The 14,714-nt window shown below is 40.5% G+C and overlaps 2 protein-coding genes across 3 annotated transcripts in view; one reads left to right on the forward strand and one right to left on the reverse strand.

Annotated features, from left to right (window-relative positions):
* Nucleotides 1–742: 742 nt before the first annotated feature.
* On the reverse strand, nucleotides 743–9,641 carry rpl9 (ribosomal protein L9). 2 transcript variants are annotated; one of them, XM_078546443.1, is made up of 8 exons: nucleotides 9,592–9,641; nucleotides 8,211–8,257; nucleotides 8,003–8,118; nucleotides 5,203–5,298; nucleotides 4,355–4,487; nucleotides 4,186–4,266; nucleotides 1,719–1,841; nucleotides 743–899 (listed from the first exon to the last, which is right to left on the reverse strand). In XM_078546443.1, exons 2-7 carry the CDS (start codon nucleotides 8,254–8,256, stop codon nucleotides 1,735–1,737), a joined length of 579 nt encoding a protein of 192 aa, XP_078402569.1. In that variant the 5' UTR covers nucleotide 8,257; nucleotides 9,592–9,641; the 3' UTR covers nucleotides 743–899; nucleotides 1,719–1,734. The 2 variants fall into 2 exon arrangements, with proteins under 2 accessions (XP_078402569.1, XP_078402559.1); XM_078546433.1 differs by lacking the exon at nucleotides 1,719–1,841 and having other exon boundaries at nucleotides 9,592–9,625.
* Nucleotides 9,642–11,977: 2,336 nt separating this feature from the next.
* lias (lipoic acid synthetase) overlaps nucleotides 11,978–14,714 on the forward strand; it is a 35,638-nt gene continuing 32,901 nt past the window's right edge. Inside the window, exon 1 of the mRNA XM_078546456.1 lies at nucleotides 11,978–12,072. Within this exon, the coding sequence (XP_078402582.1) occupies nucleotides 12,016–12,072 (57 nt within the window). The 5' untranslated portion in view covers nucleotides 11,978–12,015. The remainder of the gene's footprint in view (nucleotides 12,073–14,714) is intronic.

Genomic DNA, 14,714 nt, shown 5'->3' on the forward strand with positions numbered 1-14,714 from the left:
TTTGGCAGTCACGGACATGAGAAATCTTGAGTTCCCACATGAAACAGGATGTACACCCCATGGGACTGAGGTGCCTGGTCATGCATCTATTCATTTGACAGAACAGAATGAAATATTAAGCTACCCATCAATCAATAGTCTTTTGTGCTGACATCAGTTTCAGGTACTTTCACCTCACTCCGCTGCTTATTCTAATCTGCTGCTCCCTCCTCATCTCTGGGCTCACCAAACAACCAATCATCTAACCTCTGGCCTGAGATAAATCCTTGACTTTTTCCACTGATTTGTCCTCAGTTCTCTCCTTTTATATGCACTGTGCTCTTGGAGATCCATTTTTCACATCTACCACATGTACAGCTTGCAGTCCAACAGATATGAGTGTAGCAAGGTGTCTTGTGTGAATCTGAATTGAAGGGCATTGAAGGTAGAAGGGAAACAATGATACTGCAAGCAATGGGCCAAAGGAGGGAATAAATCTGAAAGTGTATTTGTGAGGAAGCTGGGTGAGACAGTTTCTTCTGCTTCCATCACTATCCTTCCTAATTGCAAAGAGTAGAGATGTTTGGTAGGCAGGGAGATCAAGAAGGGTTAGAGGTAGCCTTGGTCAGATACCTTTAGCTTCAACACAATCATTCAATTTATTAGCAGCAGTAAAGTTCTAGTCAAGTAAATGGAATGTTGTTCAAACATTTAAAATCAGAAAAGCAGCTAGAGACCAAGAAAATAAGGTGACAATACCATCTTCAGTCCATACAATTTATTCATTGGTTTCTACCAAAGAGCCGGTGGTTAATCAGTGAACTGTGGAACAACAGTGGTCTTTTCGCTCACGTAGATGCCATCCAGGAATTTACGAATATCCTTCTTTTTCACTGTTGTTGCTTGTTGAATGAGAGCAGCTAAAGAGAAGGCAAACTGCAAGTTAGGTGTCTAAGCTCAACACAGTAAAACAGCATGATGCTATACCTTCAATATTGTTACAACACCCCTCTATCTCCTTGAAAAAGTGTATTTTTAATCATACTTCAAAAGGAAAAAGCAGTTAATACGCTGCGTTTCGAATAAGTAGCACAAAAGTAACTACAACTAAACAATTGTAAATGTGGTAATATTAAGCTGGTAATTTTCCAAGGTTAGATTTGTGGAGTAAACTAACATTCAATGTCCACATTTAACCATTTACATTGCCTCTTCTCAGCTCCCCCTAAATTGTTTTACTATACAGAATGAAGGTTCAGTGCTTTAAAAAACTTTTAACTGAAGTTCATAAATCACGTCAATTATTTCACTAATAAATTCTCACATTGAGAATTCAAAAGCTTTTTGTAAAGGGTCTGTTCTCCACCTTTTTCAGGAGGATTGCATCACCTGGAAAGCAGAACCTTTCATGTGACAGATTAAGCAGGACAAAACAGTGTAGTTTTGTGAAAATTCAGGAAGCAAGTTTTAGGACTCCATGTTAGAACCTGTACTGCCTGATCACTTCACAATTAACAGTTTAAAATACTTTTGAGATGACAAGAATTAAGAAACTACCTGTGCTACTATTCATCCTCTTACATCACCTTGCTTTTTGCTGAACTTTAAAGGTTTGTCATTACACAAGCAGCTTTGGAATTTAAAAAACTATTTGCCACATGCTCTAGTGAGGATGCTTTCTCTTCACATAACCCTGCACATGCCTGCTCCAGTGGAGAAGACACAAGGAACTTTCTAACCTTTAATCCATTATGTCTATGTTGTGGTCTCAACAACTGCACCCTTCTCAGAGACGTAAATACCATCCAAGAACTTTCGGATATCCTTGTTTTTGACTGTTGTTGCCTGTTGGATCAGGGCAGCTAGAAGATAAATAACCCATGCAGGAAAATTAACCAAAAAGAGGCATCATGCAAACAGGAGCTGAAAGGGAAACCAAAGACGACACAAATCTCATTGCAGCAGCACGTAACCCTTAAGTTGCCAATTAGAAACATCTGGTGCTCAATCAACAACTCAAGAGTTAAGCCAAAAAGTAATTTTAAAAATCAAATCATAAAAGCAAAATTAAAATTTTAGGATTTTCACAATTTTGATGAACAGGATACCCATGGAAAATAACAAAGAGAAGGAGCAAGCAGTATTGTATTGGTTTAAATTTTGAATCACCATATCAAGAAATCAACTTTCAACATCATCTATAAGGCTTGGTGAAGGAAGGAGAGATAGCCAGACAACAAAACTGAAGCCAGTGAGTAATCTATAATCACTGCCATATCTATCAACACAACAGCATCATTGACAGGCTGAAGTACACAAAGTAGGAGCTGTTTTCTAATGCAAATGGTAAAGAAACCAAACCATGTTTTAAAAAAGTTACAGAATGGTAAAGAGAAACTACATCAGGTGCAAGACCGTGTTGAAATGGGCAGGTGAAATGATGTGGGAAAAAATTGGAAGAGAAATGGGATATCAAGAAACAGCAGATGTTTCTCTGGGGAATGCAGATAGCTTATACATTAATATTCTTGAGGACATGTCAAATTTGCATTAAATGCTCTTAAGGGGTGGGGAAAAAGTTATCCAGAATTTCCCCAGAGAATCATCAAATCTGAATGATAAACCTGAAAACTGGCATACTAATCAAGAAATTGCAAAATTTGTGAAAGAAAATTGATTCAAAGTTATTTGAAAACATGAGGAAGTCCCTGAGGCAGCCAAAGGCTACAATCTTTAGGCCAGACCAGAAGACAAGAGCAGCCATTCAGATCACCAAACTTCACCTCAAATCATGATTAGAGGAGGAGACTAATTTTACAGGCAGTCAAAACCCAGGACATTTCATCGATGAAACGATTTGTTCTATTAGGAGTCTTCACAAATTTCACCTTCATCTGCATAAAGGGGAAACATCACACTTATACCCATAGGTTCCATGTCTACAAGTTACCTGAAAGGTAGGAATGGAAGTTACCAATGCATTAAATAACCATTTTAATCTTTCACTAGCCTCTGGAGTTGAGGGCTGGGGACTGGAATATGTCAAACACAAATTTACCACTTGAGGGGGCAAACTGAAATGTTTAAACACATTGAGGAAAGTTAAATAAGAGAAAGATCTATTGGAGAAATAGGTAGAAAAACAGCAGCCGGCATAATTCAAGAGGGAGCTTTGTTCAATTTAAAATACAACAGAAAAGCAGGAAAGTAGAATATCCATCAGTAAAGAGATCTTCCAAAGTTATGATGTTTTTCTTTTGCGATGCGAATGGGCCAGTTTAAAAAAAAATTCTCTTTTGTGGGATGTGGGCATCACTGGCATAATAGCCCTTGAACTGAGTGGTTTACTAGGCCATTTCAGAGGGCAGTTGAGAATCAACCACATTGCTGTGGATTTGGAGTAACATATAGAAGAGATGGCAGTTTTCTTACCTGAATTCATTAAAAAATCAGATGGATTTTTTATGATAATCACCAATAGTTTCATGGACACCATTAAAGACTAGCTTTAAATTCAATTACTAAAATCTGGAATTGAAGTTCCACCAGAATTTGAACACATGTCCCTAGAGCATTAGTCTGGGCCTCTGGATTACTAGTCTAGTGACATTTCCACCATCTCATCTCCCACAACTGGAGCTTTCTTGCTAAAGAATATGATAGCAGAGGGAGATAATACAGTAGATATCAATAGAAAAATGAGGGTAGTAAGAAATGGAATCATGCACTGATTAGAATCCTTTTGGAAGCTACATGTGCTGCTGACCACCTTAGTCAAGGAAAGCAATTGTGCGAACTAAGATTGTTTGTCATGAAGACTTTAGAAATTAGGCTGGTTAGAAAGATTTATGGTTCAACAGGTGGTTTTAAAAATGAAGACAAAGGTGTCCAGTTAACCAAGATGAGTTTTGAAAAACATCTGAACTGCCATGATGGAGGAGGAGGGTAGGGCTGAGATCATGAAGCAGCAAATCATACAGATTATATGTAAAATATAACGAGTTAGCTTTTACTTCAAGTACTCCTTTTCACTATACAAACCCTTAATGCTACAGATCACCCGTATCCATGAAAAGTAAACTGCCTTTTCACTTTGCAAGTTAGTTTATAAGGTTTGGGGATGATAAGTCAGTCAACAATATACTTCCAGTTCTACTCCATGTGTCTTTAATAGCCAGGCAGCCCAAATTACTGCAGAATACTAACCAGAGTTCGACACCAGTTCAATGTCATTTCCCTCAAGAACAAGCTCATCTTTCTGGGCCTGGGAAACAATACATGAAACACCTGATGCAAGAAAAGAACAGGGGAGTTACAATGGAGTATTTTCCTCAAAAACAGTCTCAGAAATTTAAGTAAGGTTCTCTTCGCTCACCTGGCTTCATACGGACTCTGCGAATATACTTTTCTCCCAGGAAGTTACGGATTTCTACCAGAGATCCTGTTTCCTGAACAACCACATTAATGGGGAAATGAGCATACACCGACCTCATCTTGTAACGGAAACCCTAATTTGGGAGAACAGAAAAAGAAAAGTCAGACATGCTTTAGACATTTAGCCCAATATTGTTGAAATAAAATGGCTTACAATTAGCCAACTTAAGAGAATAAATCTTAGCTACTTGCTCACCAGAATTTAAAACGGAACATTTGGTTTTATTGAAAAACCTTTTAGCTATGACATCAAGGATGCTCCAAATATGGTTTAGGAAAATCTGCCACATCAGCATTAGAGCAAAATACAGATGCTTGATGATCAACCTGAAACATAACTGTTTCTCGCTCCACAGATGCAGCCAGGCCTACTGTGTATTTCAGCATTTTATTTTCATTTAGGTCTCATTTTACATCTGGAATGAGTGATTTCAGGATCATGAAAGCCAATGGGTCTCCCACCCTTGGTGTCTCAGTTGGCTAATGGAGTATCTAAGCCACAGACATGGAGGATACCACGCTGATGTTAAGCTAGCCAACATCTGAAACAACGGTAGCCTCTGGGTTATGCAAAAAGAGAGCAAAAAGTAAGAGTACCATTCTTGATTGCCCGAGACTACACAGGCAGATGGATTGGGGTAGGTGGCCATAGCCACCTGACACTCAGGTACTTGAGAACACCTGGTGTCCATGGAATTGTATACGAACCAGGACTCAAATTCAGCATAAGGGGGAAAACTGCAAAGACACGTTGAGCAACCGAATTCACCTACTTATAAAGTTACTTACTACTGTGACGCCCTTGATCATGTTCTGTACGTGGCTGCAGATTGTCCGCACTGTGGCCAACTCTTTTCTGTTACCCCACCATTTGTCAACTCGAAGCTTGTAAAGGGAAAAACAATGTTGCTGACTTAGTAAACACATTGTGTTGAAAATCAATACAATCCACACTATTGTTGGATTGAGGAAGTGCTGTGAAATATGTTAACTAAATTAAATCTACAAAAGAAAGTTAAAGTTGCACCATTATATACCAGAAATCAACTTGCTTTTATCGCATATTACGAAACCAATTCCATAACAGTATATTCTGCCACTGATACAATAATATACTGAATTATAAAGTTGGTGCTTCCAATCGCTATAAATCACAACCTTAACTCAATTTCTACAGAAATATCGTGCAAACGAAGATTCAAGAATGGTAATATCGCCTGTTCTCTCATCTCAAGTTGCAGGTTTCAGAGAAATACTAAAGATGTACCCTTCAGCTGATGGCAATATGTGGAGACCAGGAAATGTTTGGATTGTCAAAAAACAGATAAGCCTGGCAACCTGTCAATTCCAAAATGGCAGCATTGGCAATCAAGGTTAAAGTGCGGAAGTTGCACAAAATAAACTCAAAATACCCAAAACATGTCAAGAGCACCATTTCTGAATTGTGAAAATTGATTATCCAAATCATAGGAAGGTTGCAAGGGCACCTTTTCCAAAGTGTGTCCATCATTTTTAGCACATCAAACTGACTTGACATTGATCTGAGACACCCCAAAATTACCAACCAATAAATGCAAAAGTAAAGCAGTGGTTCTCCAGGAGTACAAATATATGCAATTAAATTAATTCTGTTCGTGAGTATACACTCAAATCTTAAGAGGAATGTTACTGCATCTTCACCCTAACTTCACCTTTAAAGGTATAACCAATTTAAAAATCCCAAGTTTGAGGAAAAATCTGTTGATCCAGGAAGGGCTAAGACATCAAATCATTCAGTTGTTTTACAACTCTGCAGTACTGAAAGACAATTATCTTGTGCTGAAAACTTCACATTCACTACAAACACACCTTACAGTCAAAAGCCATGAGCTTTAGTATAATGATAGACATAAATAAAACATCTAATTTAGACACCAGAGTTACACAAGGTAGTGCTTGACCTGGTCCAACACCGACCCTTACTGAGGTTGAGCCACAGTAAATCAGTATTGCAAAGCAGCATTTCGCAGTTTTGGTTCTTGTGTCAGACCAGCACCACTTTATTGACCACTCACATACCTAGCGAACAAAAAGTCAATGTAGAATATGGTCTACCCAGAGCGAGTTATGGGAGAATTATCCCTTCTCCAAATCACTTACACTCCTTTCATACTGTCCCCGCAATCTCCCATTCCTCAGTCAGCCCTGAAGCACACTTTCTTTTCACCCATCTGCTCCAACATCTCTTGAACATTCCATCCCCTAAAACACTCCATTTGCCTTTTTGATATCAAATTATATTTTTACCAACATCACCCTACTTTTCATCTATCCACTTTACTTTCTCCATACTTCTCCAAAACCATCTCAGAACTCAGGAAGCCTCACCTCTTCCCATTAATATAATTTCCTATGTTGCTTAGGTTTAAGCAGAAAGCAAACTATAGCATCTGCTCCCTGAAGAGGGCTCCAAAATGATCTGACTGTCCTAGCATAAGTTGCCAAACATGCAAGGCAAATGAGGGTCCATGAAACAACTAGATCAAGATTGCCATACCAGCAAATTTATAAAAATGGTCAGAGGTTTGGCACCCTTGATTAAAAATATATTCCAACGCTGAGCCAAAACACCTACAAAGAGTAATACACTTAAGACCTGGCGCAGTGACAGCACACACTTCCGAATCAAAGCCTGGGTTCAAATGACATGAGTGCATAATCTAAGCTGGCAATACTGAGGAACTGCTGCATTGTCAGATGCACTGTCTTCACTAGGACACACCAAGAATGTGTGTGTGTTGATGGGGTGAAAAATACAAAAGATTCATGGCACAATTCAAAGAGCCATGGAGCTTGCCTGGCCAATATTTGCCTCAATCTTCCAAGAACAAAACAGGCCAGGTATCTAAATTGGGTGCATAAATTAGTTACTGTTGTACCTGCAAATTAGTGACTGCACTTCAGTCAATTCACTTGATTTAGAGATATTTTGAGATATCCCATGGAACATGAAAGAACGCATGCTCTTTATAAAAGAGGCCTTTAGACAACTGCAAGTGGGAACTTCCCAATAGATTTCAATAGTGAACAGAGAGAACTTAGCCTTTTCAAGATGTCCCAAAGAGTCCCTAGACTAATTATTGAAGTGTAGGTACATGTTTCGAAGGCCAACACAGCAGCTAAATTGCAGACAGTAAGGTTCTACAAACAGCAATATGAGCAATGGTCAGCTAATCTGCTTGCATGTGTGTGATGGACGGATGCATACCAGAACAAGAGGACCAACTGCTCTTACTGTGGGATATACCCCCTCAACTTGAGCAGACCGACAAGTTATCAGTTTAATGTCTCATCTGCAAGTCAGTGTCGCCAACATTTTTCTGCACAGTTCAGTCTGTATACACAGTATTGAACAGTCGCCATGAATTATAGACTCAAAATCACAGGAATGGATCTTGAGCCTTTAAGCCTCGCACTCGAGAGCATAACTACTAATGAACCAAGCTGACATTGAAGTAAGACATACCAAGGTTTCACTCAAGTCCTGCAAAACAATCAATATATCCTAGACAATGTTTCCACCAAATGTTGAACAGATACACAAACTTACCTTCTTTTTCTTGATGCCAAGAAGGCTGAGTTCAAGGTTGATGTGGTTAAATTCCCTGCGCAATGTTCCTCGAGGCCCCTTTACAATGACAGTGCGGCCTTTCAAAGTCACATCAACTGTAAACAAAAAGAGACAATGCTAGTTACAGCACGAGATTCAGTAATTGATTATAAAGCTTTGATAAAATGTTAGAGGAAGATGACTATACCACTGTCAGGAATGTCAACAATCTGGTTGCTGAGAATGGTCTTCATTCTGCAAAACAAAATGGTTTAAAACACAGTAAAAAGCAATGTAACACCTTAATTTACACAGATAAACTCCCAAGCCAGCAGGTATCACAAAACACTCCACTGTGGTGAGCACCACAGAAAAATATCTTAAAGACAACGTTTTTATTAATGTTCCCAATATGGGTGCAGTACTGAGAATGCTGTATTTGGATCAGATGTTAAACTGAGACAGACTTGTAGTGTCTTTCATGATATCCCAAAGTGCTTTACAGCCAATTAAGTACTTTTTGAAATGAAGTCACTGTTGTAACGTAGGAAACACAGCAGCCAATATGCACACAGCAATTATAAAATGACCAGTCAATCTTTTTTGTGACATTAGTTGAGGGACTAGCATTGGCCAGGACACCAGGAATAACTTCCTTGCCCTTCAAACACTGCCAACGGATCTATCATATTCACCTGACAGGGAAGATGGGAATTAAGTTTAAAGACTCATTCAAAAGACACCACCACCAATAATTCAACCTGGATTGTGCACTCTGGGCTCAGGCCCCATATGTCCTCACAGGTAGGCACTGTCAATCCCATGGGACGACTGGAATAGCAAGGAGGCTCGGCCAACATTTACCTCAAAACCAACACCACTAATCTTTGTTGTCAGTTAGGACCCTGCTGTGTACTAACTGACTGTATATTCCTCAGATCACAACAATAACTTGACTTCGAAAATATTTCACTGGCTGTGGGGCGTCCACTGGAAGGCTCCACACCAGGTCTGCAATGGTAAGACAGTAGTTCGGCATATTACGCTGAAAGTTATGAGGTTGCATTTTAAGTCTGAAAGCAGATTTCAGCGGTGTCACTGGGAGTTTGCGAAAGGGAGGCCTCCAAATGTATTTATATCAGTTCGAGTTACAAAGTGGAAGACTCAAGGCACCAGTGTGTTATTACAAGGTGACAACAACGGTTGTGAAGGGATCTGGAACACTTGCATTCAGCACCTACAACCCTGATCTTCTTAGTCACTGCTAAAGCTCCATTTGGCTCCGTGAACTATCTGCGCTCTTCACCTTCCCCTCAGCGCGGTCGCACTGAGACTCAAACAGCATCAGCCTCTCTAACAACATGGACAAGCGGCCCACTCCCTCTCTGGGCCTGAAGCGCAGGGCCGGCCTACCACCACAAAACACCCGAAGTTAACCCGCATCCTGCGCAAAAACTCCAGAAATACTGCCCTGAGCTACGGCACTGAGATATCCGCTTCCCGTTACCGCCGACCCCGGCCCCGTATACGCCAAGAGACAGCCGATGAAAGCGGATTCCCTCGGAGCTAATAAACACCCATGGCCTCACCTCGCTCAAGATGGAGGAAAGGAAATCACTTTCCAGTCCGCCCACACTTGTAGGGGGCGTCCTGCGTCACAAGTAAACGTCATCACGCACAGCACCCGCCAAGGCTATCACTTCTGGCAGATTTTCTCACTTAGCTCCCATTCATTGCTCAACCTACAGGAGCATTCAGTTTATCTGTTTACTAATTTACAGTTTTACTTCATTAATTTCCTGTGATATTTCCGGCTATTTCATTAGTGCATTTAAATAGTTTACATTACAGATTTTTAAATATATATTTCTTCCTTTGCTTAATTTCTTTTGTAGAAGTTTCTGACTTCTGACAAGAATAAAATGGCTCCAAAGGAACTGTCAGAGACACATCTATTTATGTAATTAAAAAATACTCACCTGGACATGTCAAGGGACACATGCAGGCAACTTTCATAAGGTTGGATAGCTTTGATGCCTCTGTAAGATCCAATGAAAAAGAAAGACAATGTGGAATCCCATCATCAACCTTATTTTATGGTCTTCAATGTTATTATGAAGGGGGTATATTTGAAAGAGTCAAACAGTGCATTACTCAAAGGATGGAAAATAATTGTTCTCCTTCTCTCCTTCGGTCCAAAGAAGTCATATTGAACTGGAAACGTTAACTCTTGTTTCTTTCTCCACAGATGTGCCAGACCTGCTGAGTTTTTCCAGCATTTTCTGTTTTTATTATGTTAGATCAGTGGAACTTGGTTCTGGCAGTAAAATCCCATAAAATTCAGCTGGTCATAATGCAATAATGTGGCTCATATTTTGGCAATTACAGATGAATGTTCCACAGTTCTGCGCATCTGTGTGCCAATTGTAATCTTGGCTCCTCACTATTGTGTGCATACAATTCTCCAGCTAGTCAGGCCTCACCTGACAAGCTGCCCCTGTGCCAGATTTTGGATTCAGATGTATAAATGAGGCCTGACTTGACTTCAGGAAAATATGTTCATTTGATTTCTTAGTTCTCGCTGAATACTCATGCGTTTGTGATTTAAATATTGGTTATTATCAATTTTGCTTCTGAGTTAATCTCACAGAAAGTAGATAACTTGCAATGAGAAAGAAGAATCAGGCGGAGAAAGTGAGAAACAGAGAAAAACAACTTACTGTTCCACAGCACCCCATATGTGCACAGAAAAAGTTAAGAGCCGTGAGCAAAAAGTAAACACCGTGTAGGAGGGCAAAAGTGATAATGAAGTGTTGGCAGGGGAAAAGGCCAGAATTGTTGGAGAAGGGAGTGTGAGAGGACAGAAGCAAAATTGCTGAAAATGTAGCTACCAATAATGCCACACAAGGAGCAAGGAAGAGTAGGCTGGTATTGAAGAGGAAAGGCCTATGTCTGGAAGTGGTGGGGCCAGGAATAGAGATTGTGCAGTTAGCAGTTAAGTGGAAGGGGTCAAACAATGTGTGGGTCTCATGGACAAGATTAGTTCAGAGATAGCATGAGGGAAGGTGAGATTTCTATTAGATATTAATATTGCTCAGTTTAGTATAGCTGATATTTATTTGTAGTTGATAGTTAGGTTTTCGCTTATGCCTCTTATGTATTAATTCTTAATGCACTTCTGCTGTCACAATTACGCCCACACTATTTTTAAATCTTTTATCCTGGATGAAATTGCTTGCTCAATCAAGCAAATTTTCCATCCCTTAATGCATTTGTGGTTATGGGAACCTGCTATTCCCCAACTAGCTGTAGCTTTTTAACTCTTTCATGGAATGTGGGCGTCACTGGCAAGGCTGGTATTTGTTGCCCATCCCTAAATGATAGGCCATTTCAGAGGGCAGTTAAAAGTTAACTACATTACTATGGGTCTGGAGTTACATGCAGGCCAGACCAGGTAAGGATGGCAGATTACCTTCCTTAAAGGATATGAGTGAACCAGGTGGGTTTTTATGACAATCGATGTAGTTTCATAGTCACCACTACTAAGACTATTATTCAATTCCACAATTAGTCCACCGCCTGCCATGGTGGAATTTAAACCCGTGTCCCCAGAGCATTAGCCTGGGTTTCTGGATTACTAGTTCGTTGACATTCCCACAAGGCCACCCACCGTCTTCCATTTTTTACTGCCTATATATCAAATGCCTGCAAACTCCGAAATAAATCCTGTGGTTGCAAAATCTTGGCTGTCCTGAGGGTGTGAAAGGCAAAGCTAAACTTCTTAATGTCTTCTCCTGCGTCAAGGTTAAAATGTTACAAAACATTAACTGCAATTATCTGAAACAAAACTCAGACGAACTGAACAAGAAGCTATGCAGCGATGCGTCCAAATAAACGGGCCAGTGAAGTGACAAAGGTGATGAATGACACAGGAGCTGCGGCTGCTGCGGCTGCCGAGACCAGCGGGTGGCGCTGTGACTGGAGTTGCTGCCGGCTGTGCCACTGAGGCCGACATGAAACTGCTGCAACTGGGCTGCTCGGTCCCGGCTGCTCGGTGCTGGCTGATACAGGTGAGTCAGACCCCGGGGAGAGAACCGGGATTGGGGCCTCACAACGGGCCGGCGGTTACCTGTCACAGCGATTGTGAGAGAGAGAAATTGGAGGGAGAGGGGGGGAGGGGTATAAATAAGGCTGAGCTCGTGGCAGTGCTTTAGTGCTTCAACTTTGGTTTCATAATTTTATTTTTTCTCTCTCTGTGTGCGCAGCATTTTGTCCTGATGCTGATTACAAAACAATGACAAGCAAATGGCCAACTGTGTGGGTGAAGATCAGGGGGGGTCTGCCTTCCGTTGTATATCTGGACATTGGTGGCCCCTCTTATTCTTACTAATCGTGACTTTGACTAGAGTGCTGCATTCTTGTTTGACCATGATTGCCGAATTAAACAAAGTCCATCTAACCTGAAACCAAATGGTATAGCTATTGATTTTTTTTTAAAAAAAAGCATTGCTTACCGCAAAACATTTGGGCCTATTGCACTGAATCATTGCATAAAACAAAAAAAAATGTTTTTAGCCTTAATATTATCATCTCCAGATGAAACTCTTTCGAGTTATCAACAGTCACAGATTGCAACTCTTTCGAGTACAATCACAGTTCTTGGTTTCCGGGAGTGGGACATGAACCCACAACCCTCTGATTCAAAGGCGAGGGTGCTATGAACTGAGCCACAGCTGACACCTCTCCAGATGAAACTCTTTCGAGTTATGAAACTCTTTCGAGTTATCAACAGTCACAGATTGCAACTTGTTCGAGTACAATCACAGTTCTTGGTTTCCGGGAGTGGGACATGAACCCACAACCCTCTGATTCAAAGGCGAGGGTGCTATGAACTGAGCCACAGCTGACACCTCTCCAGATGAAACTCTTTCGAGTTATGAATATGCACCTTGTTGCATCCTATTGAAATTGAAAAGCTATAAGAATGGGGAGGCTGTGGGAGGAGGGTGGTCAAATTTAAAACTCTTAGATTGTCTATCATAGATAGTAAGACAGTTTTGATTAGAAGCTCTTTACAGTTTCCCGAAGCATTTAATGCTGCTTTTCAGAGGCATGCTGTTATGTTCTATGTGTTGGTACTTCATTTGGCCTTTCAAAATTGAAGAGTTTAATAATGTATCATCAAAAATTGTGCACTTTTTTGTGCATGATATAAATCATATAGGTGTTATGGTTAATAAACGTCATTATTCTTCTGTACTTGTAAGACGAAAACAAAAAAATAGAATTCAGTAGTGACTTGTACCCAATATTTAACTTGTTTTGTATATCTAGTAGAAAACATTATGGATAGAAATAGGCCAATGAGGGAGTGAGCAAAATTTTTCATGCATGTTGCAAATGAAGCCTAGTCTAAATAATCTTGTCTGTAAAGAGTTTATATTAAAGAAGATAGAAAAGATGATTGCTGAATCCCAACCAAACTTGTATTAAGCATTTAGCACTGTTAAAGTACTGGAGAATAAAAAAAATTGAGATAAGTGCCACATCTGTGTTTGAGGGCTCCATCAGCACTATCCCAGCCACAAATCTCAGAACCTTCTGACACTGATGCAGTACAAATTTATGAGTGTAAAGAGACTATCCCAGTCTACTTATCACCGTGGCCATCCTTTTTACCTAAAGCTCTTTACACTCATATAAATTCGTATTGCTTCAGTGTCAGAAGGTTGTGAGATTTGTGGCTGGGATAGTGCTGATGGAGCCCTTGAGGATTGAGATGGCACTTCTCTTAATGAAGCTGATGCTCTTGCAGGACCTGCTTTTGGTGTCATTGCTCACATGCCCATTACACTACCAGGCCCAGGCCACAAGCTCCCTCCTGTGCTCGAGTTGAAAGGGCTATGTTGGTACTCGTGTGCTGAGTTGCCACCAGACGCAGCAACATCTGCAACAATAAATTACGGCCTACCAAAACAGGGCTTGGCCTCAGTTGGGCAAAGGGTCTGTGTGAGAGCAGGTCCAATTATTACATTTGTGTGATTGGAGGCCTCTCAAGTCATCAGAATACCTGCAGGCAGCAAAAACTCTGTTCTAAGAATCTATTGTATTACCAATCTGAATCAACAGCTCGCTTCCAACTTCTCCAGCTCCCAGCTTCCCTAGCAAGCCGGCCTAGAGCTTTTTTCTTTATATCTGATGTTTGCCATTCCTCCACCTAAGGTATCCCTTTGTTACTGGCTGTACACATTTCTCTTTGGCAAATAAGAGATTTAGACATTAATAAAGTCTTTTCACCTGGGTGTCTGCAGATTTAACTTTGAAAATACTATTAGATGCAGGCAATGCAGCAGTCTGTTTCAAACATTGCAAGAACTGTAATATAGGAAAGTGGAATGGTAGGAGAGGTGTAACTGAGAGATGATGTGGGTTGCATTCATTTAATCTTGTAGTCCTGGTGTAGAGGTGAATTACGCCATCCAGCAGTGTTTTAGCATATACGTCGGCATCTGCCTTCACTTATCTTAACCAAGCTGGTGGATACGGTAAAACATTTCCAACACTGGACAGCTATTCATGGGGTGATGGAAGCTGGCTGCAGGTATATCTCTTCCTGGAGTGTGATTCTTGCTTGTATTTCTCTCTGCCTCATTATCTCTCCAGCAAATAGTTCTTTTTTTTCCCACACCAAAGTTCAATGACTTCTTTCATG

Source organism: Cetorhinus maximus, chromosome 1, assembly GCF_964194155.1.
Source record: "Cetorhinus maximus chromosome 1, sCetMax3.hap1.1, whole genome shotgun sequence".
Classification (NCBI taxonomy): Eukaryota; Metazoa; Chordata; class Chondrichthyes; order Lamniformes; family Cetorhinidae; genus Cetorhinus; species Cetorhinus maximus.

Bases quoted from the DNA above. Each gene is read 5' to 3' on its own strand.
- rpl9 (XM_078546433.1), bottom strand. From the start codon at position 8,256: ATGAAGACCATTCTCAGCAACCAGATTGTTGACATTCCTGACAGTG. The intron at 5,299-8,002 runs GTAAGTTTGTGT...TCCCTTTACAAG, and splicing joins TTGGCATCAAGAAAAAGAAG to CTTCGAGTTGACAAATGGTG. The intron at 900-4,185 runs GTTAGTATTCTG...CCTTCTCTTTAG, and splicing joins TGAACTGGTGTCGAACTCTG to CTGCTCTCATTCAACAAGCA.